The 25,997-nt window shown below is 39.9% G+C and overlaps 1 protein-coding gene across 7 annotated transcripts in view; it reads left to right on the top strand.

Annotated features, from left to right (window-relative positions):
- Positions 1 to 631: 631 nt before the first annotated feature.
- SUCO (SUN domain containing ossification factor) overlaps positions 632 to 25,997 on the top strand; it is an 86,816-nt gene continuing 61,450 nt past the window's right edge. For 4 of the 7 annotated variants that reach the window (XR_011975662.1, XR_011975663.1, XM_072648602.1 and 1 more), the window contains exons 1-2: positions 632 to 1,112; positions 24,200 to 24,308. Coding sequence is in view for 4 of the 7 variants with exons in the window: in XM_072648602.1 (XP_072504703.1) it covers positions 1,051 to 1,112; positions 24,200 to 24,308 (171 nt within the window). In the remaining 3 variants the exon portion in view is untranslated. Of the gene's footprint in view, positions 1,113 to 1,383; positions 3,892 to 24,199; positions 24,309 to 25,997 lie in introns of those variants that run through there. The other 3 variants (XM_072648605.1, XM_072648603.1, XM_072648604.1) reach the window with 2 other exon arrangements.

Raw genomic sequence — 25,997 nt, 5'->3', positions numbered from 1 at the left:
CGTGTGACGTATGCCTCTGACAGCCAATCAAGTCTCAGCCCGATGGACTTGCCCTTCTGCGTACTTTAATTTTTAGAAATAAACAGTAATTAGCTTTTCGAGTTGAACTTGGTATTCCTGTTGATCTCACAGCTTCTTGTGAAATTTTAAAAAAAGATCAGAAATGTATTAGTAAAATGGAAATGATATCTGTCAAGTTCTTATTCTTTGGGGATGAAAGAATAAAAAGCGGGACGCCGAAACCGTGCATTCCAGCCGCTAGGAAATGGAGCGAAGGTGTGAAGGGTGAGGGGGAAGGCGAAAACTGCAACTTCCAGCAGGCCTTGCGCGGAATCCGAAAGGAAACGAGCGCCTGGTCCGAGGGTTCCGGGATTTCCTGAGGGTGAACCAATAAGAGGAGGCGACGGGGGGGGGAGGCGGAGCTACTGTTAACGTTTCCGACTCGGCTCTTTGTTCCCTCCCCCGCTCCGCCCCCTGTCTGGGCGGAGCGGTAGACGTAAGGAGGGGCGTGGCTTCTGCTGAAGGTGGTGGAGGTGGGAGGGAGGCGAGTGACGCGTCGGCTTCCAGCTCAGCGGCGCGTGAGGTGTCACGGCCGCGCTGGCGATTGGCTGCTGCGAGTGGCTTACGGAGCAGCCGTTGGTCGCGAGCAGCACGGAGCGAGACTCTGGGCGGGCGGGGGGGATATGGGGCAGCGGCGGCGGCGGCGGCGGCGGTGGCGGCGGTGGCGGCGGCTGGAGGAGGCGGGCGCGAGTGAGCTGGCCACCCGAGGCTCAGCAGCAGCAGCAGCCGCAGCCCCCCGGCGCCCCCAGCCCTGAGCAGCCCCTCACCCCGTGCCTGTCACTCCTCGGGAGAGGGCGGCGCGGGCGCAGCCCCCTCCCGCCTCTCCCCGCCGCTCGCGGCGTCGCCGCCCTCGGCACTCTCGGTCCCTTCCTCGGGCTCCTGCCCCTGCTCCTGCTCCGGCTGGGGCTCGGGCTCCTCCATCTTGGCCCCGGCAGCCGCGGCTGCGGGGACGATGTGCCGCCTTCCGGCCGGGGGAAGAAGGAGGAGAAGATGAAGAAGTACCGGCGGGCCTTGGCCCTGGTTTCCTGCCTCTTCCTCTGCTCCCTGGTCTGGTGAGTGGCCCCGGCCTCAGCTCTCTGCCGGCCAGTCCCCCGTGCCCGCGCCTCGGCGTGCCCCCGGAGCCCCCGAGCCGTCCGCTCCCTCAGAGCTGCCCCGGGTGCCCGGGGGCGGGCGTGTTGGGGCGGCGGGGGGTGGGGGGCAGGTCCCTGGGGAGCTCGCGTGTGCCCAGGGTGGCACTCCAGAACGGCACGCGCACGTTGCCGGGCTCCCCCATCCCGGGGCGCTTGATGGAGTTGGGAGGCCACTTCAGAAAGCGCCCTCCTGGCGCGTGGTTTCGGCCCTGGGCACGGTGCCTGGCACACAGCAGGCACCTCGTCGGTGGGTTGTGTTGACTGGACAGCACTGGGGACCCGAGGTCTGGAGAGCAGAGTGCTGCCGGCGTTAGCTGCGAGGCAGCCGGTGACTGACTGGAGAACCTTGGTTAGAGAGCTTTTCATTAGGTTCTTAAGAGCCTTTTGGGGGGATAGGAAGGGTCTGCGCCCAGTAGTCCCTCAGCTTCCTTTTTTGTGGCTTTACGTTTGCACGGGTTGTATCTGAAGGCTCGAAGTGTATTCAAGACTTGTTCTGGCTCCTGTTACTCATACTCCTTTCTGTGGTGTGTGTGTGTTTTGATCGAAGGAAGGAAACTTCCAGTTGTCGTCAGCTCATCCAGCCCCCTCAGTTTACAGCGGAGGAAGCAGAGACCCCAGGATTTTAAGTGACTTCCCCAGGGTCCTTGTTCCGTCGCTTTCCGCCCTGTCAGACTCTTCGTGACCCCATTTGGGGTTTTCTTGGCAAAGATGCTGGAGTGGTTTGTCATTTGCTTCTCCAGCTCATTTGATAGAGGAGGAAACTGAGGCACGCTGGGTTAAGTGACTTGTCCAGGGTCACACAGATTTGAATTCAGGAAGATGCGTCTTCCTCCAGGCCCAATGTTCCATCCGCTGTATCAGTAGCTACTCATGCCCAAGGTCACATAGGAATTAAATGGCAGAGCTGGGATACGAACCCAGCCACTTTGACCCTGTCCCCAGCACTTCCCCCCAATGTAATGTTGTGTTTGAATACTTCAGTGGGCCTGGGATCTCATTTCCCAGGAGGTGAAGATCACAACTCAGCCATAACCTTGTCACTGTAGAGCATCATTGGAAATATTGGTGATGGAAGATGAAATGAGGGATCTGGGCATCATTGAGGGGATTGTGCAGTTTCCCTAATAACAGTTTGCTGTTGCTTTTTTCCTCTTCAGTTCCCCACCCAGCTTTTACAGCTGTCCAGAACATTTTCACTAATAGATTTCATTCAGTGCTCTGCCAATCACAGAGCATCTCAATGTGGGCAATAGCCGTTATCTATCATCCACTTAGTGTTTTCTGTGTAGATTCTTAGACTGATCTCTTTAGAGTGACTACAGATCTTATTGAAAAATCTTATGGTAAGAAATGCTTTCACCTTTATTTTTGTGTTGCCATCACCTAGCATAGTGTCTAACACATAATAGGTGTTTAATAATGAATAAATGCCTGTTGATTTCTAGGGTTTTATGTACAGCACTTTATTTAAATGTTCTTGGAAGTTTTGTTCTGTGCTTTTACCCCTCCCCAGAGAATCCAGAATGAGAGAGGGAGAGAGAGAGAGAGAGAGATCGATTGATCTCGGTGAATGTGCAAGGTATTCCATAATATGTTTCTCAGTAATAATGTTAGGTAAAAATACCCCTACTTGGATTGTTTATTTTAAAAAAGCGTCATACGGTTTCCAAAAGACTCATGCATTTGTAAATTCCTAATATTATTTGGATTCTGAATATATTGAAGACTTAATGGGTACAGGAAGTAAAACATAAAGAAAAATTTTGGGGGGGAAAAAGGGGGATTCCAATTTAGAAGCTAAAGAAAGAGTAGGGAGTTACCTTCTACTCCAACCCTTCAATTATAATTTTTTCTTAAAGTTTTAGTTCTGTACCTAAAAGTGTGCACAAGGGGCATCACTTCCCATTTTAGATAGTAAATTGAATTCTCACTTAATAGCCAATCCAGTAATTTCATGGGCTTTGTTACCTAGTTTGTGGGTTGTATAGTTAGTCCCTTTATTTCCTAACAATTTGCTACTCATCACTACCTTCTAAAGTAGGTGCCTAGAAGAAGAGTTGAAATTCAATTATCAGTTTTGATACATGCTAATAGCTTCAAAGAAAAAAAGCTTGAATAGTGGAAAAAGTTATAAGTAGAAGCCAAGATGTTTCCAATCCCCTTCATATTTAAATTAATCATGCTGTCATTATCATGGATAATCTAGAGTTGAATAAAATCTTTTTTTTTTGCCCAATTTATTTCCCAAGTACACAAAAACTATGGTGCGAAAAGAGCTAGCTTGCTAGATAATGGGAGAAAGTTAGCCTAGTATTGCAGAGCCGACTGAGTTTTTCAATAGTGAAGTTATTCATATTTCTGAAGTTTCCATTCAGCTATAAAAGATAATAGGTTTGAATTAAAATTTAAGTGAAGAAATAAGAAATTTATTGGCATGAGTGAGGGGTACTGGATTTTAGTGTCTGAAGACTTGTGTTATTATAGGAAAATTACTTAGTTTTCTACTTGTCTCACAGTAATTGTTAGGAAGGAATTTTGTAAACCCACAAGGCATTATATAAATGTGAGCTGTTATGATAATCTAACTTTTTTTCCCTCTTTTTTTCTCTTATAGAAGGATATCGGGCCAGTTTTCTACAGTGACTTGAACTTTCCTAGGACTTGATTGATTACACTCAGAGAATCTTCTGTGTGTGTTTGTGTATGTGTGATCCTTGAAAATATTTTTGCCTTTCGATTTTTGTGTGTAAGTCAGTTAGTTGGTTGTTGAGCAAAATATATATATCACCTGCAATCTCATAGTGATTCCTTTTTTTTAATGGACTTGGTTAGGCTTTTTGAAAAGCCTAAGTTGATTATATCCCCAAATTTCAGTTATTTGCGTACTTCCTGCCTTTGGTAACTCCAATAAACTAACCAAACATCAAGATGTGAAATCATAGGGAAAAATAGCTAGAAAATTAAAACAAAAAATCTTTTTTTTAAAATGAATTTTTCTTGGCTTTAAAAAAAAACCCCAAATCAGCATAATTGTGACTAGGATGCCAAAAAAGAAGGATGTTGAAACTTTTTAAAAAATGCATCAAAGAAGACAAAAGGAAGATCAGATGGAAGCAAAGACAAACAGTACAGTTTTGGAAGTAACATATAGAATTTGTTATATAATTTAATAAAAGCAAGCAGTGTGTAATGGAGATTCCTACTTGCATGGAGAATCCTCTTTTTGTCTTCTAAGTATGTTTTGGTGTTTTAAGTTTGGAATAAGATTCTTTTATTTTTTTTTAAGAGTTTCTTTCTCTAGTCCTGGTGAAAGGTGTTAAGAGCCCAGACTAGATTGGTGGCTGTGTGAGTAAAGAGGAGATGGATGTGAGAGCTGTTGTAGAAGTAGAATGGACAAGACTTGGCAAATGATTGGTCTGACTGAATACTGGTTGAGGAAGAGTCAGGAGTGGAGCATGAATTGAAGATTGTGTATCTGAATAACTGGAAGGAGATGGTGTTCTACTTGACCACTTTCCAGGTTTCTTATAGTTTACTCTCCCTTTCACATAGTCTTTTGATCCAGGAGGCCGAATCATAATAGTACTGACCTTCTCACTGTTGCTTGAACTCATCACTCCATGTCTAGACTCAAGTGCATTTTCACTGGCTTTTGTCCACGTGTGGAAGGCCGTCCCTCATCTCCTTCATCTCCTGGCTTTCCTAACTTCCTTCAAGTCTCAGCTAAGATTCTTTCTTCTGTAAGAATCCTTTCTTGATTTCCCCCTTAGGGAAGGCACTAGCTTTCCTTCTGAGATTATGTGTAACACACGCACATACACACACACACAGACACACACACACACACCCCTTGTTTGTACATAGTTGTTTCCCCTGTTAGATTTTTCAGCCCTTTGAAGGTGAGTCTCTTTTGCTTTTCTTTCTATCCCCAGTGCTAGCATGGTGCCTGGCACATAGTGTGCACTTAAATGCTTCTTGACTTGACAATACCCGGGAAGTTTAAAACAGGAATTTTACTTTCGGAGAAAGGTCAGTGAGTCCAGTTTAGGTAATGTTAAGTTGAAGATACTTACTATCTAGTGGAAAATGGCCAACATGCAGTTGGTGATGTAGTACTACAGCTCAAAATAGGGACTAGGTAGGGCTGGATATGTAGATCCAATAGTATTCTTTATAGAGATTAATAATTGAACCAATGGGAGTTGATGAGCTCACCAAGAGAGAAGGAAAGGCTACCATTAAGCACCTACTTGTTGTTAGGCACTGTGCTAATAAATGTTGGAGATTAAAAAAAAAAGAGGCTCTTCTCCAGGAGAGCTCATAGTCTATTGAGGGAGACAATATGTAAACAAGTATGTACAAACAAGGTATATACAGGATAAGTGGAAAATTCAGCAGAGAAGTCACTAAAATTAAGGGAGAGAAGAAGGAACTGGGAAAAAGCTTCTTATAGAAGGTAATTTTAGTTGCACTGGAAAAGTAGTGGGGACAGGTTATTAAGGTTCAAAGGGTTTCAGACTTGTCAGGATTTTATATTTGATCCTGGAGCTAAGTAGAGTTTTTATGATTGGGGGGACATAGTGAGACCTATAATTTATGAAGATCACTTTGACAATTGAGTGACGGAAAGACTGCAATGAAGACAGACTTGTGACAGGGGGACCAATCAGCAGGCTCTTGAAGTAGACCAGGAAACAGGTAATGAGGGTGGTGGAAGTATCAGAAGAGAGAAGGGGTTATATGTGAGAGATTTTAAAAAGGTTCACCAAAATGGATATGAGGAGTGAGGGAGAGTGATGACTCAGGGATGCCATCTTGGTTGTGATCTTGTGACTGGAGGATAATGGTACCCTCAGTAGCAGTAGGGAAGTTAGGAAGAGGATGAGGGTTTGGTTGAGGGGAAAGAATGAATTCATTTTGAAAGTGTTGTGTTTGAGATGTCCATTATACAGTTGGAGATGGGAGACTGGAATTCAGCAGAGAGGTTAGCACTGGTTAAGTATATTTGAGAAGCATAGACATGATAATTGAATCCACTAGTGATCATGAGATCATCAACTGAAATAGTGTAGAGGCAAAAGAGAAGAGGACCCAAAACAGCCATGGTTATTGGGCATGACTTGGATGAAGATCAGTAAAGGAAACTGAGAAGGAACTGTCAGGAGAACCAGGACAGAGAAGAAAATTTAGAGGTAAAAGAGTAGCAAGAAGGGGTTGATTGACAGTGTTAAAGGCTCAAAGAAGACTGAATATTGAAAAAAGGTTATTGGATTTGGCAAATAAGAGATCCTTGGTCACTTTGGAGGACAGTTTCATTTGGGTGGTGAAGTTGGAAGAGTTTGCAGAAGACTGAGAATTGAGAGATATTCATTAATTGAAGAATGACTAAACAAATTGTAGTGTATGAATATGATGGAATACTATTACACCATAAAAAATTTTAAATGTTGCAAATTTAGAGAAACTCCTAGATGGCTTGAATGAACTGATGCAGAATGCAATAAAAGAACTGCAACAATTTGCACATTAACCAAAATATAAAGGAAAGCAGTATTGAAAGACTGTGAGAACTCTTACTCGTACAGCAATTGACCTTTCATGAACTTATAAGACTAATGATCAAGGTTGCCATTAGTTACTTGGCAGAAAGGTGATAGATTAGAGATATGTAGGAGACATATATTTTTAGATATGGCCAATGTGTTGATTTGTTTTGCTTGATTATTTTTGTTACAAGAAGAGGCTTCTATTTTGGGAGTGGAAGGTTTGAATTAGAGTTAGTGATAGTAATGCTAAAAAAAAAAAAGCATCAATAAAACATTTAAAAAGGACTCAGAACAGAAATTCAGAAAACTGTTTATTCAAGCTGGGTTACCTTGTCACTATTGTATTAAATATAATGTATGTGTTGTAAAAAAAATAAACTGTAACAGGTTTACAGTTTCATTATACAGCCTGTGCTCTTTGTATATTGAAATGTTCATGTTTAAGTTCATAATAAAAATAAAATGTAAATTTAAAAATTGTGAGAGGAGAAGGAGACAAAAAGGATTGATCCTTTTTCTAGAGTTTTGGTTGTAGAAAAGAGGAGGAATAGATTATATAGGATGATAGCTTGAGAACATGATAAAGTCTAGTGAGTATTTTTTTTTTTTTTTAAGAATGAAGGAAAACCAGGGAATGTTTGTAGGCAGTGGAGAATGAACCATTAAATGCATGTGTTTGTCCTTTATTGTCAAAGAAGACCATGCTGTCAGAGAAATAATGATATGACTTGCACTTGACCTTGTTTTGAGTGAGAGAGGGTTGTGCAGGTCACCAGCCTCACTTCTTCTCCAGAGCCATCTGAATCTAGTGACCAGATATTCATCAGGATGACTGGAAATGACCCAGAATGAGGCAGTTGGGGTTAAGTGACTTGCCCAAGGTCACACATCTAGTGAGTGTCAAGTGTCTGAGGTGAGATTTGAACTCAGGTCCTCCTGACTCCTGCACTGGTGCTCTATCCACTGTACCACCTAGCTGCCTGTAACCATTAGATAAGGGAGAGAATGAAGATTAAATGGAGAGGGGATGATTGTGTGTACATGGAGGGGTGGAGGTGGCCTAGGCAGGGTGTAGATTTTTAAAGGATTGTACAAGTTTTACTTATTGGCTGGGTTGCATAACCACAGTGCAGAGCTGCATGAAATGTTTTTGTGTCAATAGTAATAGTTTGACTTCCTATTTGATAGCTGACATTTATAGAGTGCTTTAGCATGTTTGAATTGCTTTACATTTCATAGCTACACCGAGGCAGTTGCTGTTACTTCCATTTTTCAGATGAGGAAACTGGCTATCAGAGGTGAAATGACTTTCCTGTGGTCACATGGTCAGTAATTGGAGCAAAGACTGGAACTCAGATTTTCTGATTTCACGTTCATTGCCTGAAGTCATCCTTAGCATGGTTCTTGTTATTAATGTACCTATTCACTTTGCACAAGGAGGGTAAGATTGGAAACTCACGGGATAATTGGGATAATTGTTCTAGAGCCGGAAGGAATCTTAGTGTCACGTGGTCCAACCTTTTCATTTTAGAGAGAAGAAAACTGAGGTCGGGGAGGACTGTGTCTTGCCTAAGATCATACAGGTAATAAGAAGGGTTTGAATGAACCAAGGTCACCTGACTCCAGGGTCAGTGTTCATGCATAGTATTACACTGGTTATCAAACTAGTAGTTTGTATTTCTATAACATGTTAAGGCTTGCAAAACACTTTACACACATTTGTTTTCAGTACCATTTTTTGGATCGCCATGTGTTATTTTTTAGGATCATAAGATTTAGAGTAGGTGGGGACCTTGGAGATCGTCTAGTCCCATCCACTCATTTTATAGATAATAGAGAAAGAAACTTTCTCCTCTCTTCCACACCTTAGAACAGATGTTAGTACATAAACTATAATTTTTCTTATGTGAGATGCTTGCTTATTAAGGGCATCATTAACAGGATAAGGAGAGATGATCATGTGTCCCATGAAAATGATGATTATTGTTATCTTTTTGTGCATGGGGGAAGAAAACTGAGCTTTCTCTTCTTCGAAAACCTTTGAATTCTTCTTACGTTTTAATTTTAAGTAAGCAGCAAACATTTGTTAACACCTGTGAGGTAGCAGACACTTTGCTATGTACTGGAGATAAAAAGACAAAAATGGTGGATCAGACAATACGTGCATATGTAAGTGTAGTGTGTATATTCTGGCCCCATTCCTTGAGTTAGGCCTGCTATATTGCCCCATATTGTGCCACAAGGGCACCCTGAGGATTTAGAGTGTTTCTGTTACCATCAGCTTAGGTCTTCAACCCCATTTGTTAGGCAAGCCATGACCAGCACTCCAGTTCTATTTAACCACTTAACATCAGGTAACTTTTAGGAAAGGATATTCAAGAAATATCTAGGTGGCACAGTGGAGACAGTGCTGGACCTGGAGTCAGGAAGTCATGTATTCATTAGCTGTGTGACCTTGGGCAAGTCACTTAACCCTTTTTGCCTCAGCTTCCTCATCTGTAAAATGAGCTGGAGAAGGAAATGACAAACTACTCCTGTATCTTTGCCAAGAAATTCCCAAATGAGGCTGTGAAGAATTGGACACACCTGAAAAATGGCTGAACACCAAAAATCCAGAAAGAAATATAGTAAGAATAATTATATAATACAAACATTTCCCCCATCGCCTCTGGGTCACATTCTCCTCCATACCACCTTGGTTGGGGGAAGGGGGAGAGGAGATAGTAGTTTTAAAATTTAGTTCAGTTCCTGCATAGCATCAGTCCCTCTAAGTTCCTGTTCAGATGAAGCATGACTGTCAGGTGAGTCCCTGAGTTGGGTTACTGGAAGATTCTTTCTTACTCCTCCAACTGAATAATCTGGCCTGGATTCTTATTCTTAGTTTTCTATAGCTTACTTTCTCAGTCAGGGTTGGGGACTTCATTCCTTTTACCTAGAATGGAAAAACAAACAAAGGCCAAGGCCTGAGCCTTTTTTCTTGAGGACCCTGGCTTTCAAGGCCTTTCTCTTTCTAAAATAGCCTCTCATGGGATGGGATCAATAGAAAGCTTTGTATTGTGTCATAACCCACTAGTATCATGGTTGTATTGCTAGAGTGGTCCCAAGAGGTTCCATAGCCCAGTGTCCTCATTTTATATGTGAGGAAACTGAGAGCCAGGAGGGTAAGTGACAAGCACCAAACAGATGGTGAAGAGGCAAAATTTGAACCCAAGGCCTCTGGCTTCAAAGTGGATACTCTTTTCATTGTATCCTTCTGTCTTAACTTCACATTGTCAATATGTATGGGATTCGGATCCTCCATAAATGGATTAACTTGGTGGTAATTGGACAGAGATAAAATTGAGCTCCAGCCACTAATGTTTCCAGATAGAACATTATGAGTATTAATACAGTTTCCTCCTTTATCTTTCTCTCCTCCATTGCCATGTGGAAGGACAAAGGGACTCTGCAAAACTAAGAATCATATTTTGGGTTTTTCTCTCTTTCATGGGTCACCATGGACAAAGTACTTGTCGGATATTCTGTTCTTTTGTAGTAATAATAGTAATACTCCTAATAGCAAGAACTTTGAATTTGGAGTCAGTTAGAAAGCATTTGTTAAACCCTTAATACCTGCCAGGTGCTGTGCTACACTCTGGGGATACAAAGAAAGGCTTCCTTAAGGAGTTTGCATTTTTTGTTTACTTTCAAAAATTGATTTTTATTATTTTTTTAAAATTGCATAGTTTACTGTTTTCCTTATTCTCCCAGAGAGCCATCCCTTATAACAAAACTTTTTTTTAAAGAAAAAGAAGTAACAGAAAAAATTAACAAAACTGATTAATACACAAAAAAATCTAACATTATGTGTTATGTGTTATGTTTCACACTTATGGACCTCTCAAAGGAGGGAAGGGAATGAGGTATCTTCCAGTAACTTGTCTTTAGGGCCACACGTGTTTTTTATAGTTTTGTTAACATTCATCTTTGATTGTTTTGTAGTGCCTTTACGTAAATGTAGACATTATACATATTGTTTTAATAGCTTTGTTTTTACCACTTTCCTTTAATTCTTGTTAAGGCACACCATGTGTCTTCACGTTCATCTTTTCTTGCAGCACAGTGATGGTCTTTTACATTCAGTAACCACAGTCTGTTTAGCCATTTTTCTTTAGGTGGACATCTGTTTTGTTTCCTTTTCTTTGCTACTACAAAAAGTACTGTCATAAATATTTTACCACTGTTGATCACCCTCTTCTGGATGCTTTCTCCTCATTAGGTTTTTGTGATACTGCTCTCTTGTGGTGCTCGTCCTATCTGACTGTGCGGTCTTAGTCTCCTGTTCTGGAGATTCGGCTTGCTTATAGCAGGTCTTCCCCCCAGGCCTCTTTCTCTTTTCTTCTGTACAATACTTGGTGACCATTTTCAAGTATTTTGGATTCAATGATCTTAGAAGATATTTCTCAGATCTATTTGTCCAGCCATAACGTTTCTCTGTTTCCAGTCTCTCATCTCCAGCTGTGTATTTGACATTTTGAACTGGATGTCTCAGACATCTTAAACTTAACATGTTCAAAACAGAATTTGTTATTTTTTCCCCCAACCCCATCCCTCTTCCTCCTAGACAGTTGGGTGCCCAACCTAGGTATCATCCTCAACTCCTGATTCTCATGCGTTCACATATTCAATCTTTTGCAAAGTCTTACCATTTAATTGATTTAGTATTTTGCATTTTACAGTCTCTATACATTTACAGCCTCTCTCTTGGCCCCTTCATCACTTCACATTACCTCACACCTGAATTTAGCCTTCTTCAAGTCCCCTTCTGTTCCAGTCAGCTGCCAAATTGAACTTTCTAAAGTTTAGGTCTGATCATATCACCCCAAATCAATAAACTCCAGTGGCTCCCTGTTACTTCTATGATGAAATATAATATCTTTTGTTTGGCTTTTAAAGCCCTTCGCAGTCTGGCCTCTTCCCACTTTTCCATTCTTCTTACGCAGTAATCCCCTCTACATATCTACCACACTGGCCTTTTTGTCTGTTCTTTACACTTGCTGCTCCACCTGTTGACTCTGCCTTCCCTTTTACCCTTTTGCATCTTGTTTGTGCATAATTGTTTTTATGTTGCCTCTCCTGTTAGAATTCAAGTTCCCTGAAGGCAGGAGCCTTGCTTTGCCTTTCTTTCTGCCCTTGGCCTTTAGCCCAGTACTTGCACAGTCCTCATATGCACTGAATCTTAGACTTACTTGTTGATTGATGGGCTGGTAGAGGCTTTTCTTTTTTGTCGTTGACCTTTGGATACGTGCCTAGCAGTAGACTCTCTGGGTCAAAGGGGATGATCATATTAGTCTCTTTATTTGCATAATTCTTGCAACAGTGTCCATCTTTCTATATTATCTCAAACCTTGACAATTCGCATCTTTTCTCATCTTTGTCAGGTCTGAGGTAAAACCTCAGGATTGTTCTGATTTGCTTTTTTCTTATTATTAGTGATCTGTAGAAGCTTAAAATGGGAGTCAGGAGGCATTGGGTTCTACCACGATGAAAGGGTTTTAGGAATGGTTCAAGTGACAAATTATATTTATCCTAGCCATGATGAGGCCTAGGATTTCTATGGAATAAGTAACTATTTAGGCTTTACTTAAAAATCATCAGATTTTCTGTTTAGTCCAAATCTACCTATTCCATTTGGCCCATTATGTTCTGTATTACTTATAAATCTTTTGGTTTCCAGTACAATATTTAAAGTATATCTTAACAGTATTAGATTCTAGTAAGCTATTTATGCAGTGTTTTTACTCCAGACTTAGAAATTATTCCATTGCTCCCCATCCCCCAATACTCAGCCTGTTTTATCACTTAAAGTTTATTTTCTACAGAGAAGAATCCTGTTTACTTATTGTATAATAGTAAGAAACAACAGCTTGTATTGATTTAGCACTTTACAGTTTAGAAAAGTACTTCAGTTTCCTCCTATATAAAGTAGGAATAGTAATACTTATAAAACGCCTTTGCAAAACTTGGAGGGAATTAATCTAGAGCAGAGACATCCTTAAGTAAAACCTAGACCTGTAAAACAGAGGAAACCTTCTGGATTGTATAGAAATAAAAATAGATATTTATTACCTAATTATGTTAAATCAGTAGGACAGTGAGTGATTACTTTTTTTTTGTTTTTTTATTCATTCATTCACTTATTTCTTTTCAGTTTTCAACATTTACTTTTATAAGATTTTGAGTTCTAAAGTTTATCCCTCTACTTCCCCTCCCTCTTCCCCCTCCCCAAGGCAGCATGCAATCTGATATAGACTATACATGTGCCATCATGTTAAACATATTTCTACATTAGTCATGTTGTAAAGAAGAATTACAATCAAAGGAAAAAACCATGAGAAAGAAGAAACAAAAGAAAAAGAGAATATAGTGTACTTTGATCTTCACTCAGATGTAGATAGCATTTTCCATCATGAGCTTTTTGAAATTGTTTTAGATCCTTTCATTCCCAAAAGGAGCTAAGTCTACCAAAGTTGGTCATCACACAGTATCACAATTGTGATGTTCTTCTGGTTCTGCTCACTTCACTCAGCATCAGTTTATGCAAGTCTTTCCAAGTTTTTTGGAAGTCCACCTGCTCATTATCTCTTATGGAACAAAAGTTTTCCATTACATTCATATAACACAATTTGTTCTGCCATTTCCCAATTGATGGGCATCCCCTCAATGTCCAATTCTTGGCCACCACAAAAAGAGCTTATGATATTTTTGTATATATGGATCCTTTCCCCATTTTTATGATCTCTTTGGGATACAGACCTAGAAGTGGTATTGCTAGATCAAAGGTTAATGCACAGTGTTATAGCACCTTTGGGCATAGTTCCAATGTGCTCTACAGAATGGTTGGATCAATTCACAACTCTACCAGCAGTTGCATTAGTGTTTCAATTTTCCCACATCTTCTCCAGTGTTTATCATTTTCCCTTTTTGTCATGCTAGTCAGTCTGATAGGTGTGATATACCTCAGAGTTGTTCTAATTTGCATTTCTCTAGGCAAATTGGAAACATTTTGAAGGAAAAAATTATTGGATTTGGTGATAAAGGGGAGGAGATAATTGTGCGATCAGTATAATGAATTGGGAATTAGGAGACCTAGGTTCTGGTCATCATAGTCATCTTCTGAGTTTCCTCTCTCCCTCCTCCTTGCCGTCCTCTTCCTCTGTAACTTCAAATTTTAGTGATATCTTTAACTTTGTATATCACAGTCATTTCTAGATACTTTTTCCTGCCCCCTGAATTGAACTCTGACAATGTATGGAACATTCTGACCTTTTCTGATTGATATTGATTAATTATGAAAATCTGAGAAAGCATTCAATCTCTTTTCCTTGGTTTCTTTATCTATAAAGTAAGGAAATGGGATTGGAACTAGATGATCTTTAATGTTTGTTTCAGTTCAATATTCCGGTGATTTTATACTTTAAGAGATGGAAAGGGATTAGTAAATGATGCCAGGGTTTCTAGCCTGTGAGACAACACAGAAAGAAATGTGGTAGGTAGGAAGGGGAACCAATGGAGATACTCTAGGAAATTTCTGTAGGAAATTTTGTACTCTGCAGGGTAGGTGAGAGTTAAGAACTAGTGATGTAAATTTGCAAGTCTTCTCCAGATTTGTGATAATTAAAGCCATGACAATATAAGCCTTTGCTGAGTATGAGAGAGTATAGAAAGATTAAAGCAGAATACCTATATTTAAGAAGTAGGGAGGAGAGGTTAGAAAAGAGGGGATGTAAAGGAGATGGAGGTGAGGGGATAAAAGTACGGTGTGATTTAGGCCTAGGTAGGAGTTTCAAGAAGACTTTAATAGTCATTACAAGTATTAAGTGTCTACTATGTGTTAAGAATTGCGTGGTAGGGATACAAGTACAAAGAATGAAACAATCCTGAGTCACTAAGAGTTTATATTCTAATAAATAGAGAAGTACATATACAAATAATTTATAGCATAAATATAAAGAAAAATATACAAATAAAGTTGAAGTAGTTAAATACAAAGTAGCTTGGAAAGGAGGGACCGAGCAATTGGGAGGATCAGGCAAGTTTTCATACAGTGTGATACTTGAACTTTATACTTAGAGGAAAAGAAAGACACTCCAATGTGCAAATGAATAAGTGAATGTGTTCTAGGCACATGGGAAGGCCAGGGCAATGTCTCAGAGATGGAGGGAGTCAAAGTGGAGATGAAATATTATGTCTAAGACCAGAGAAGGTCAGGAAAGAGAGGTAGGGGTCTGGTTCTGTAGGAGTTAAAAAAAGTTTATATTTATCCAAAAGGCAAAAAGAAACCACTGGAGTTCATTGAGTAGAGAGGGAATAAACGTTTATTAAGCACCTATTATATGCCAGACACTGTGATAAGCACTTTACAAATATTCTCTCTTTTGATCTTCACAGCAACCCTGAGAGGTAGGTGTTATTTCCCCCATTATATAGTTGAGGAAACTAAGATAGGTGACATGACTTGCCCAAGGGTCACACAGCTGGTAAGTTTCTGAGGCTGGATTTGGACCCAGATCTTCCTGACTCCAGGATCAATGCTCCATCTGCTGTGCCACACCACCTCACTAGAGGAGTGACATAGTGAAATGTATGCTTGCTAAAAATCATGGCAGCCATGTGGAGGATGAATTGGAATGAAGGTAGCCTTGAGGCAGGGAGACCAATTGCAAAAAATTGCAATTAGTGTTATAATCTAGGCTTGAACCATGACAGCATCTGTGCAAGTGAAGAGAAGGGATCAGATGGGAGAGAAGATGATTTTATTCAGAAATCTGATAATATTGTGTAAGTATGCTGATATGTACTTCTCTATGTAGATTTAACTGAAATTTTTTTAAGAATTCAGTTTTACTGATATTAGCTTAAATGTTTTTGTTATTTATACCTAGGAAAAGCCAATGGAGGCTTATTTTAACTATATAACTATTTATACTTTTTATTTTTTTCTTTTCCTTATTATCTGACTTATTTGAACAGCAGATATATATAATGCAGACAGCCAATGAAGCTATGATTTCAAGTTTTTCTTTTCTTTGTGGATTTTCAGTGGTTCATATTAAAAATAATTAATAACCAATACAAAAATTAATTAAAATATTAATACAAATACAAAGTCACTAAGAGATGAGACTGTTGTATATAAGTATCATATATAAGCATTAGTGGATTCTGAGAAAACACCATTGTAACCAAAACTTAAAGTGGGGAGGTTTAGTTTAGTACATGATTTATTAAATAACCTTTTATGTACAAGGCACTGTGCTAGAACTACGAAGAAAAATGTTCACGTGTAAAGGAGTTTCTATTCTCCTAGAGGAATTCAAAGTGTTGTAACTAGATAAGTAAAAAAAAAAAAAAAAGATAATTTTATGGAAGAAATAGTAGCAAAAAGTAGGACAAGAGTGGAGAACCTGTTGCATCTAGACCACGTGTGGCCTTTTCAGTTCATGTTTTACAAAACAAATCCTTTCATTAAGGGGATTTGTTCTGTGAAGTTCTGATTCAGTCAGAGGGGGGCCACGCTTGAGGACCTTGAGGCCACAGGTTCCCTCCACCTGGACCAGGACAACAGGAAATGCTCCATGGATGAATGAGTTGAGTTCTTGAAGGAATTTAGTATTCTAAAAAAGATGAATGAGGAGGGAGTACATTCTAATTGTGGGAATTCTATTTCCCACTTCCTGGGCAAGGACATGGAAGGAAGAAGTGAAATGCAGAGTTTAGGGGACCAGTTGGTCAGTTGTCAGTAGAGTATGTGAGAGTGAAGGGGCTAATAGGAAAAGTCTTGACATGGTAGACTAGAGACATTGTGAAAGGTTTTAAGTGCCTCACCCAGGAATTTGTATTTTTATCCTAAGGGCATTCCAGAGCCTTTGGAGAATTCTTTTTTTCATCAGGAAATGACATGGACAGATCTATTCTTTGGGAAGATTATCTTGATTTCTGAGAGGGGAGGGATCAGGGACCAGATACAGAGAATTCAGTTACTCTGTTGCAGTATCCCAGGTGTCAGTAAGTAATAAAGGTGGCATCTGTAATGGCTATGTGAATGGAGAGAAGGGAATGATTTAAAAAAAAAAATGTATCAGTGGACTTGTTCAGTCATTTTTTTTTTTCAGTCATGTCTAACTTTTCATGACCCCATTTGGGGTTGTCTTGGCAGAGATGGAGTGATTTGCCATTTCTTTCTCCAAGAACTGGACGTAGCGAAGTTAGTTGCATATGCAGAGTGAATGGGAGGGAAAAAGTCAAGGATGAAGCTGAGGTTGTGAACCTGGGTGACTGAAAGTATGGGTGGTAGGCTCAACAGAAAAAAGACAAATTTTGGAAGATAATCAGTTCTTTTTGGAAATGTTGAACCTATGGAGCATCTAGCTGGAGATGTTTGGCAGGCAGGTAGGTAGTAGTAAGGAACTAGATTTCAGTGGCAACTCTAGGGATGGATATGTAGATATGGGAGTCATCTGTAAGAGCTAATTGAATTTGTGAAAGCTGATGAAGTCATCAAGAGAGAAGGTATATTAGAAAAGAAAAAGGATTAGGGCACAGTCTTAGGGGACCCCATGGATAGGGAAAAGGATGAAGATGATGAGGAGTGGTCAGACAGGTAACCTGAAGGTCAGGAGAGAACACATCATGAAAATTGAGAGAGGTGAGAATTCAGAAAGAAGGAGAGAACTCAGAAAGGAGGAGAATTCAGTAGTCATTAAACATTTATTAAGTGGCTGTATGACAGGCAATAATGTTAAAGGTTGGGGGATACCGATAGAAAAAAAGAAGGATATTGCATGCCCTCATGGACCTTACAGTCTAATGGGGAAAGACAGTAACAAAAAAAAAATACTGAAAAGGGGTGTGGGTGGGGGTTAGATCCCAAATTGGGTGCTAGTGGAGAAGTCAGAGAAGTCTTAGAGTAGTGCGGCCAGATGAAATAGAAGGATGTTCAGGCTTTAGTACTTCTGCCGATTCTTCCCAGGTTGTACAGTGCTTTTGTATTCATCTTCTCTCTTCTAAGAGTGTTTGTGTGTATCTTCATCCAGTGATTCAGAATTACTGAGGGATCATCTTTCTTCTCGGTAAATACACACCTACCATAAGTATATTGCAAGCAGTTTCATCTTTTCTATGCTATTAGACAGTAAGACAAAGCAATACCACATCTGGGTCCCCCAACCCTTGCTGAGAAAAAGTGCACTGAACCATTTCAGAGGAAAAAGAATTTGGCTTCCTCTGAAGGGACAAGGATCTTGAGGCCATGGCATCCTTTTACAGGGGTAGGAATAAGGAAGGGCCAAAGAGGGATCAACCAGAAATATATCCAAACAATCCATTTTTATCAGGTAATCCAACCACTGGAAAAGAGAACCCTTCTCCTTTCCAGGGTAGCGTTGATTTGCCACAGACAAGTCTTGGGAGGTTGGATGCTTGGTAAAGGCAGTCAGATGCATAATGATGCCGTTATTCAGTAGTAGGTACAGAACCTCTTGCTCTTAGATGAGAGTGCCATTTTTCCATTTAAGGTTACTTGCATTAGAAATAGCTGCTTTGTCCTTAGTGAGGAAGATCATATGGTCCTATGCCCAGCACAGCATGGTATCACCACTCAAATGTCCAAATTGACACTGGACCCACTCTCCAACATCTGCTATTCTTGTAACAGTTCCAATTTGATTGTTTAGCTTATATTTCTGATGGTTACCGACATGTCCCACAAACAGCTGTGTAGTAGGAGGCATCGGCAGAATGCCTCCACTGGTCCTGACCCAAAAGGGAAGAGCTTTTGACTGTCTAGTCCTGTGCTTTCCAGGCCAAGACACTTAGCCAGACCTCTGGCCACTGCCCAGGAACTAATATAGTTGAAGATCTTCATCCCTCAAGGCTATCTCATATGGCCAGCTAGGTATCCTGGAGCTCAGCCAGTTGGAAGTGCCTGCCAGTACCCCTGCTCCCCAGGGTATCTGCTATTACTCGATTAGTGGCTGCTGAAGTCCAGTTGCAGATGCAGCCATCTGTCAGCCAGGCAAAATGACATTTCTAATGAGCCAAGTCCTTGGGGTTGGGAAGCCACTGATCCAGCAGAAGAGGCAGGGTTCTAAGCTCTGGCCTGGAGACCTCTAGCACAGTCACCACCTGTTTCTGAAGAGCACTACCACCAGAGGGACCCAGGCAAACATGATTTTTTATCTTCCTGTAGTATAGCCTGTTCTGGGCTCCACTTGTAAGATTCTGACTTGTGAGTGACCATGTAAATGATGGCCATCAGGATATCCAGGATATACGGGAAATGTGTATTCTTCCAAACCTAAAGAATCTAAGTCTCTGTGTTTCCTTACATTGTGGAGAAGCAAGTGTCAGTAGCTTATTCTGCTTGAAATTCTTTGGGTTTTCTCTACCCACTGTATTCTCCAAAATTCAACTGAGCAGGGTGGACTGTAGATTTTCTCAGAGCTGATTTCCTACCTCTCATCCCTCGCATGGGCTACTCTGATCTAGGACCTCTGCCATTGTGGTCTCACCTGGCCCAGTCAACACTATGTTATCACTGTAGTGGTGTATACTATATCCTTCAGAGAGTGAGGTTTCTGCCCACCATAATGTGGCCATATGAAGAATTTAGGTGGCCTTGGTGAAGAACGGTAAAAGTATGTTGGATTCTTTCACAGGTGAAAGCAAAACTCTTCCTGACTAGTCTCAGTCGCAGCTGTTGAGAAAAAAAAAGCGTTGGCAAAGTTGATATCCCTATACTACTTAACCTGGCCTGGGCAGCCTGATCCATAACACTGACCAGATCAAGAATATCTGTAGAGATAAGCATAGTGGCTTTGCTCAGCTTTATGTAGTCCACTGCAAACTGCCAGGTACCTTCCTCACTGGTAACAAAGAGCTTCTTCCATTTCTAGAAAATAATTATCTTTTCTTTCTATGGCAGGCTTTGGGGGTTGGGGATTGGAGAGGTCACCTAAGTCTAATCTATCAAACACATTTTCTTTAGAAAATTTACCTTCTCTGATCCCTATCTGCATGCTGGCTACAAGGGGAATTTATCTTTACTCCCCACCTTGGCCGCTGAAAAAGGGGAAAAGATCATTCCCCTTTTGGGGCTCCTGTATATCTCTGTAAAAGGAGTACTTAGCTTTCCCTCAGGTTTTGGAAGTCCATGGTAGAGACACTGTGAGCATTGGCTCCATTAGATCAGACTCTGTTGAGCCATTGCTTTTGGGACTCCTCAGATTTCCCTAAAACCACCTCAGCTCCTTGGTGGCAGGGAGTCATACCCTGGGTGGGAGCACCCCAATTTTTACTCCAAATCTTTTCTCCTCTCAACAACAAGAAGACTCATGGCTCTTCTTTCAGCAGAAACCAGAACCTTTGGGTCAGAGACCAAAGGGTGAGTTCCTGTCTGGGGCATCTAGCTACTGAATGCACCAATACAATTTTACATTTAGTCTTCCTATGCTGGCTGTCCAATTCATGCAGCACAGTCAACAACATTCAGGGAATTTTGGCCCTGCCATTTTCTTTGCCATTCTGGGTAGTCTCAGCCTCCTCCAGCACCCTCTGAACAAATCCCCCTTCCTGCCTGAGCTGGAGCCTGTTGCCAGTCCTACAAGAGAGGACTCCTTTTACATGACAGGGAGGATTTTGGTGACAGGGACCCAGGCACTGTCCTGTCATCTCCTTAGGCATCCTTGTATGGGGCTTTGCCCCCAATCCAACTGTGATGTGAAACATGAGCCTATCTCTTGTGCCACCCTGCCAAGACTCCTCCAAAGGTCGTAGATACAGCTCTAATAACAGCACCTTCTTAATTCATGTTCAGCATTGGTACAACATGAGGTACTTTCAGGTCACTGAACATTGAACAAAAGAGGCTTATTTTGCCCTAATACAGTAAAAATATGTAGCAAGGATAGAATGGCACTTAGCCCCACACATCTCCATCTGGAATTGTGTCTGGTCAGTAAGTCATCAGGGTATGGTGATTCCTGTGGCCATCAATTCTGAGAAGCCCCACCTGGATGGGACCTCTTGTGCCCCTAGGCTGGGAAGCTTGCCTCAGGGAAATTGGAACCCACTCAGGTTGGGGATGGGGGAAAGAAGCTGGAGCAAACTCTGATCCTATCACATATGGCATCATGTAATTCTATATTGCAATATCTCATCCCATTTGCAAATTTCTCTTAATTCCAGAAGAATTCTGCTTCTCAGTATAGCAATATATTTCTCAAAGTTCATAATTCTCTCGGTAAGGACAAGATTTTAAGTCCCATTGAAAGAAAAAAAAGTCTCCAGCACTTTTGGGTAGACTTTTAATAGTCTGAAGATGCCCAGATCTTGGAGGATCACTTGGAGTTTTAAGGATTGTGGAATATAATATAGCTCTTTATATAGTTGATTAAGCAGCAATTGAAGATTTTAAAGGTGAGAAAAGATAGTCAAAATACCTTAGGAGGGGCAGTTAGGTAGCAGTAGATAGAGCCCTAGACCTAGAGTTAGGAAGACCCCAGTTCAAATGCAGTCTCAGATACTTATTTGCAGTGTAACCCTGGATGAGCCTCTGTCTGCCTGTTTCCTCAGCTGTAAAATGGGGATAAGGCCTGATGATTGCTATCCAAGAATAGATGGCTTGTTGTATACAAGATAAATAAATGGTCCTAGCTCAGAGTATGGGGCAGAAGATATGGTTGGGAGGGAGAATACCTTTTAACCAGTAATCTTTACTGTTTTTGTTTATTAGCTTTTCTTTTATTTTTGTCTCTAATATGTAAGTAGAAATTGCTTTGGTAGTATTATTGAAGTTCTAAAATTATTTTTAAATAGATAGACAACATTAAGTTTAGAAGGCAAAATTCTTAAATTGATGTAGCCTCATATAATTGCCCCAAGTGAAAACTCCACTAACTTATGCTTGTGAGAGTGGGGGGTGGGAAAGGAGTGGAGAGGGCTGTATGTGGTAGAAAGTTGGATTATATTGACCTCTCAATACCCTTTCAATTTTAAGATTCTATGATTAAGTGGAAACTTAAAACAAGGTCCACAAAGTTACTTTGGCTTTATCAATCCAACCCAGAATTTAGGAGTTAGCTAAGTTTTAAAAATAAACCACATCAAAAAGTACTTGGCAAATGGTCAAAAACATTGATTCTTTTTTTCCTTCTTACTGCACCTACGTATGCCATGCAAGGGCATGGAAAGAAGAACAAAAGACTTTGTTGCTGCTGAATGAAGGTGGAGAAAAATCATGCATCTGTTCTGACGGGTCTGCTCTGAGCCTTCACTGCTGCTAGGCAGGTTTACAATACCTGCTATCAGCTCACTATCCAGTTCTCCACAACAGCTCTTCCAAACTTTTTTTATCCCTTCTTAAATCTCCCATGTCTACCCTCAGTGTGAGAACTTTGATTCATGTTTTACAGAAAAAATTGAGGCCATTTTATGTGAACTCTCTCTTACCCTATCACTCAGATGCCTTCTGCCACGTTCTCTTCCTTTATCCCTGTCTCACATGATGAATGAAGTAGCCTTACTCTTTACCAAGGCTGACCCTTCTATTTGTTCAAGGGAACCTATTACATCCTGCCTCCACCAACATATTGCCCCCTCTCTCATCCCATTCTGTCACTTATTTTCAGTCTCGTTTTGATTTGCACTTTAAATCATGAAAGTGGATTTTGTGATAGAACAGGTGGTTTTCATCAGTTATACGTTTCAGAAATTCATGGTATAGCATGTAGTGTGCATATATATATATATATATATATATATATATATATATATATAACGTATATCATTTTTAAATTTATGCTGTGGCTTGTACAGGGTTGAAATTTAATACATTTTGTTGAATTGTTAAACATGGAGTGGTTTAGAAGGATTGCCTCATCTTAGTCCTTATTAGGTTAATTTTTTTTCATCACCATTGTATTCTGTGCTCAGCTAGGGAGCTGCCCTAATACCTACCTCCCCTGAAGAGTGATTGAACAACAGTAAAATGAACAGTGAAGACTCACTGCATCATCTCTGTTCGTTTGCCTCGGTTGATGTCATAGTAATAAACACACTTTAAACCTCAAAGATAATGGTGTATTGTCATGTAGTAGATGAAACTTGATTACACTCTGGTAATACACGTGTATTTCTGGAAAAGTTTATGTGTTCATATAAAGTTGGTTCATTTATCTACAACAAATACTGATTCAAAGCTATGTTTGTGCAAGGTACTGTCTTCTGTTTCTGATAGGTGACACAACTGATGTACATGCCTTTTAGCAGTATTATTTTCAGATTAAATGTGCATAAATTCACATTATTTAGCAGTATTATTTCAGATTAAATATGTGTGAATATATTAGCTTTAGTCCATAAATACTTATTAAGCACCCACAGTTTACTGGGATTTGTGCTGGGTGGTGGAAAATGCAAAGACAAATGAAACTCTCTGCTTTCAGGGAGCCTCCATTCTGTCTGGGTAGATTGTGAAGGTTATACAAAATAAGCTCTAGGCAATTTTGGAGGGTTAGCATCTGTGAGGATCTTCAGGTCAGTTTTGAAGGAAAATAGAAATTTTGAGAGATGGAAGTGAAGAGAGGGTTCATTCCTAGAATACAGGAGAGCCTGTACAAAGGCGTGAGACAGCAGTAAGGGCACCAAATGTGAGGGGCAGCAAGGAGGCCAATTTGGCTGTAGGTTAGAGAGCATGAATTTCCATGCAGGTTTGACATAACACTGGACATAACTCACTAAACTCCAATTCTTTCCTATTATTTTTACCATCAAATACAAGCTCCTTTATAGTTCTTTACAACCTGGCCCCAACCCTTTCAGCTTAATTTTGCATTATTCCCCTTCAAATTCATGCAATACTAGTCTGAAATCTTGGTATTGGTTTTCTACCTGAAAATTTACTCCCTCTTCATCTCTGCCCTTCAAATCTCTTATTTCCCTCAAAACTTCACTCAAGAACTACTTTGTAAATAATACCATTACTGATCCCCTCCAGGTGCTAATATGTCCTTTCATCAAATATATTGGAGGAACTGATAGGTGCCCTTATTTCCCTCAATAGTTACTCTTCCATTTTGTTTTTTTATCCATACCTCCTAATATGGTGCTTAGGGCACAAAGAAGGTGCTCAATAAATGTGTCAGGATTGGTTGTTTGATTGAGTAATCTGTAATACTGGAGAGTAAGGTTGCGGCCAGATGATTAATAGAGAAATTTCTGTTTGACCCTGTGAAGTAATAGGGAACCCCTGGAGTTTTATTGAGCAGAGGAGTGACATGTTCAGGACTATCACTTTGGTACCTCAGGAGGATGAATTGGAGAGAAATGAGACAGGGAAACCAATTAATTGTCTTTATGAATTAAGATTTTAATTTTTTCTGCTGATCATGTTTCGAAGTATTTTTTTGTGGATTTATCTTACAGGTTTCCCAATTGGCGTGTGTCTGGTAAAGAGAGTTCTTCACCTTCTTCATATTACTCTCAAAATGACAATTGTGTACTTGAAAATGAAGATGAACATTTCCAGAAAAAGGTATAATAGATAAAGATAATATATGTTTTTTGAAATTTTTTTCTTTAAAAAAACTTTTTGAAAGTAAATTTTAAAAAATAAGTCATCTGTTTTTTTTGATTAGAGAATTTATATTTCTACTAACTTTAATCTGATTAATCAATTAAAGATTTTTGGTCTCATGGTTGCCAATCTATGGACTAAGGGGCACATTTAATGACTTGACTTAATAAATGTAATAAATATTCTACGTATTGAATCAGTTATGCTCGCATAGACTTTGATATTTCAGTGGATCTGTGACTTCCTCCATTGTGTGTGGGTACTCCTTATAACGATGGAGATTGAAGCTCATTCATGTCTACCGCTCTGGTACAACTCTTATCCACATCTTTCTGCAAATCTTTCATAGAGAATTTCCCCAATGTGATGAGGACTTTTCTCCAGTTCTCTTCATGTCATAGAAGTTTTGAATATGTACAGATGCAGCTATGGTTAATAAAATACAGATTCATTTAAAAGCAAAAAGTAAAGGCTATTAGGGTACTTTCTAAATTAGTAAAACTCTTCTCAGTTGGAGTCTTACAGTATTAAGGCCTTATAGTTTTAATAATAAAACCAGTGAAAGCCAAAGATTCAGTGCTCAAAGCACTGAAATGATATTTTTTCCCATTAAAATAAGCTTATTTAAGCATTCTTAACCATCCAGGGAGGTCTGTCTTAAGTAATTCCAGTTTAATAAACTTACTCAGATTTTAGGTTGAAGGTTTTTTTTCTTTTTTTAAGTCACTGTCTCCTGGGAATTCCTCAGTATCTCCTAGGTAAATAAGAACAAAGAACTGATTTTAGAAAAAAGTTTTCTTTGGGGGTGGGAGAGTGGTTTTTCATGTGATAAAGACTTTCAGTTAGTGTAATTATTACACATTTTAAAGTGGCATTTAAAAGGTTTTTTCTGTTCTAAAACCAGAATTTAAAAAAAGAATTACGACTCTTAATAGTAGTCATTTTTTCCTTATAAGTCACCATTTTTCTCTATAAGGCCTTCTTTTAGGGTTGTTGTGAGGATCAAATGAGATGTTTTTGTAGAGTGCTTAGAACTTAGCCTACAACATGGCTCTTTATTTCCTGCTTTCCTTGAAAATTGTACCATAAAATGGATCATATTTCCTCATGGAAATAGCATTGTGGAGAGCTTTGTTCTTGACCTGACTTGGTATCTGCTAAAATATATATAATTCATATATCGTAGAAACATACCAAGAACTGCAAACCTAATTTTAAAAGTAAAACCTCAATCCAGTCCTATAAAATGGGTATAAATAATGTTGAATACATTGTTTTTTTTCTAAAGGGCCTCAGTGAAACCACCCTTATGGTACACATAAAAAACACAATTGTGATAGATTTGATGTAGCATAGATATTTAAGATATAAAACTTAAATTGAATATCTAATAGTAGTACTTTCTTCCTTCAAATTTGAAAGAGCATTTTGAGGAGTGATTCAACTTGAGGGCTCTAGAGGAAAAAAAAATCTGCCAAAGGAAGTTGCTGTCTGATTCTTCCTTTTCTTCTAAATAGAGTAAAATGAAGGTAGGATAGTTGGTTCCAGTCTAGTAAATGAAAATATGCCTGGAAGTTGTGAAAGGAAAAGACAGATTTTTTTAAGATGAAGGCTGTTTAACAGTATAAAATGAGAAAGAAGATGTCG

This window comes from Notamacropus eugenii, chromosome 2 (assembly GCF_028372415.1).
Source record: "Notamacropus eugenii isolate mMacEug1 chromosome 2, mMacEug1.pri_v2, whole genome shotgun sequence".
Lineage (NCBI taxonomy): Eukaryota > Metazoa > Chordata > Mammalia > Diprotodontia > Macropodidae > Notamacropus > Notamacropus eugenii.
This window is presented reverse-complemented; position numbering and strand designations above follow the sequence as displayed.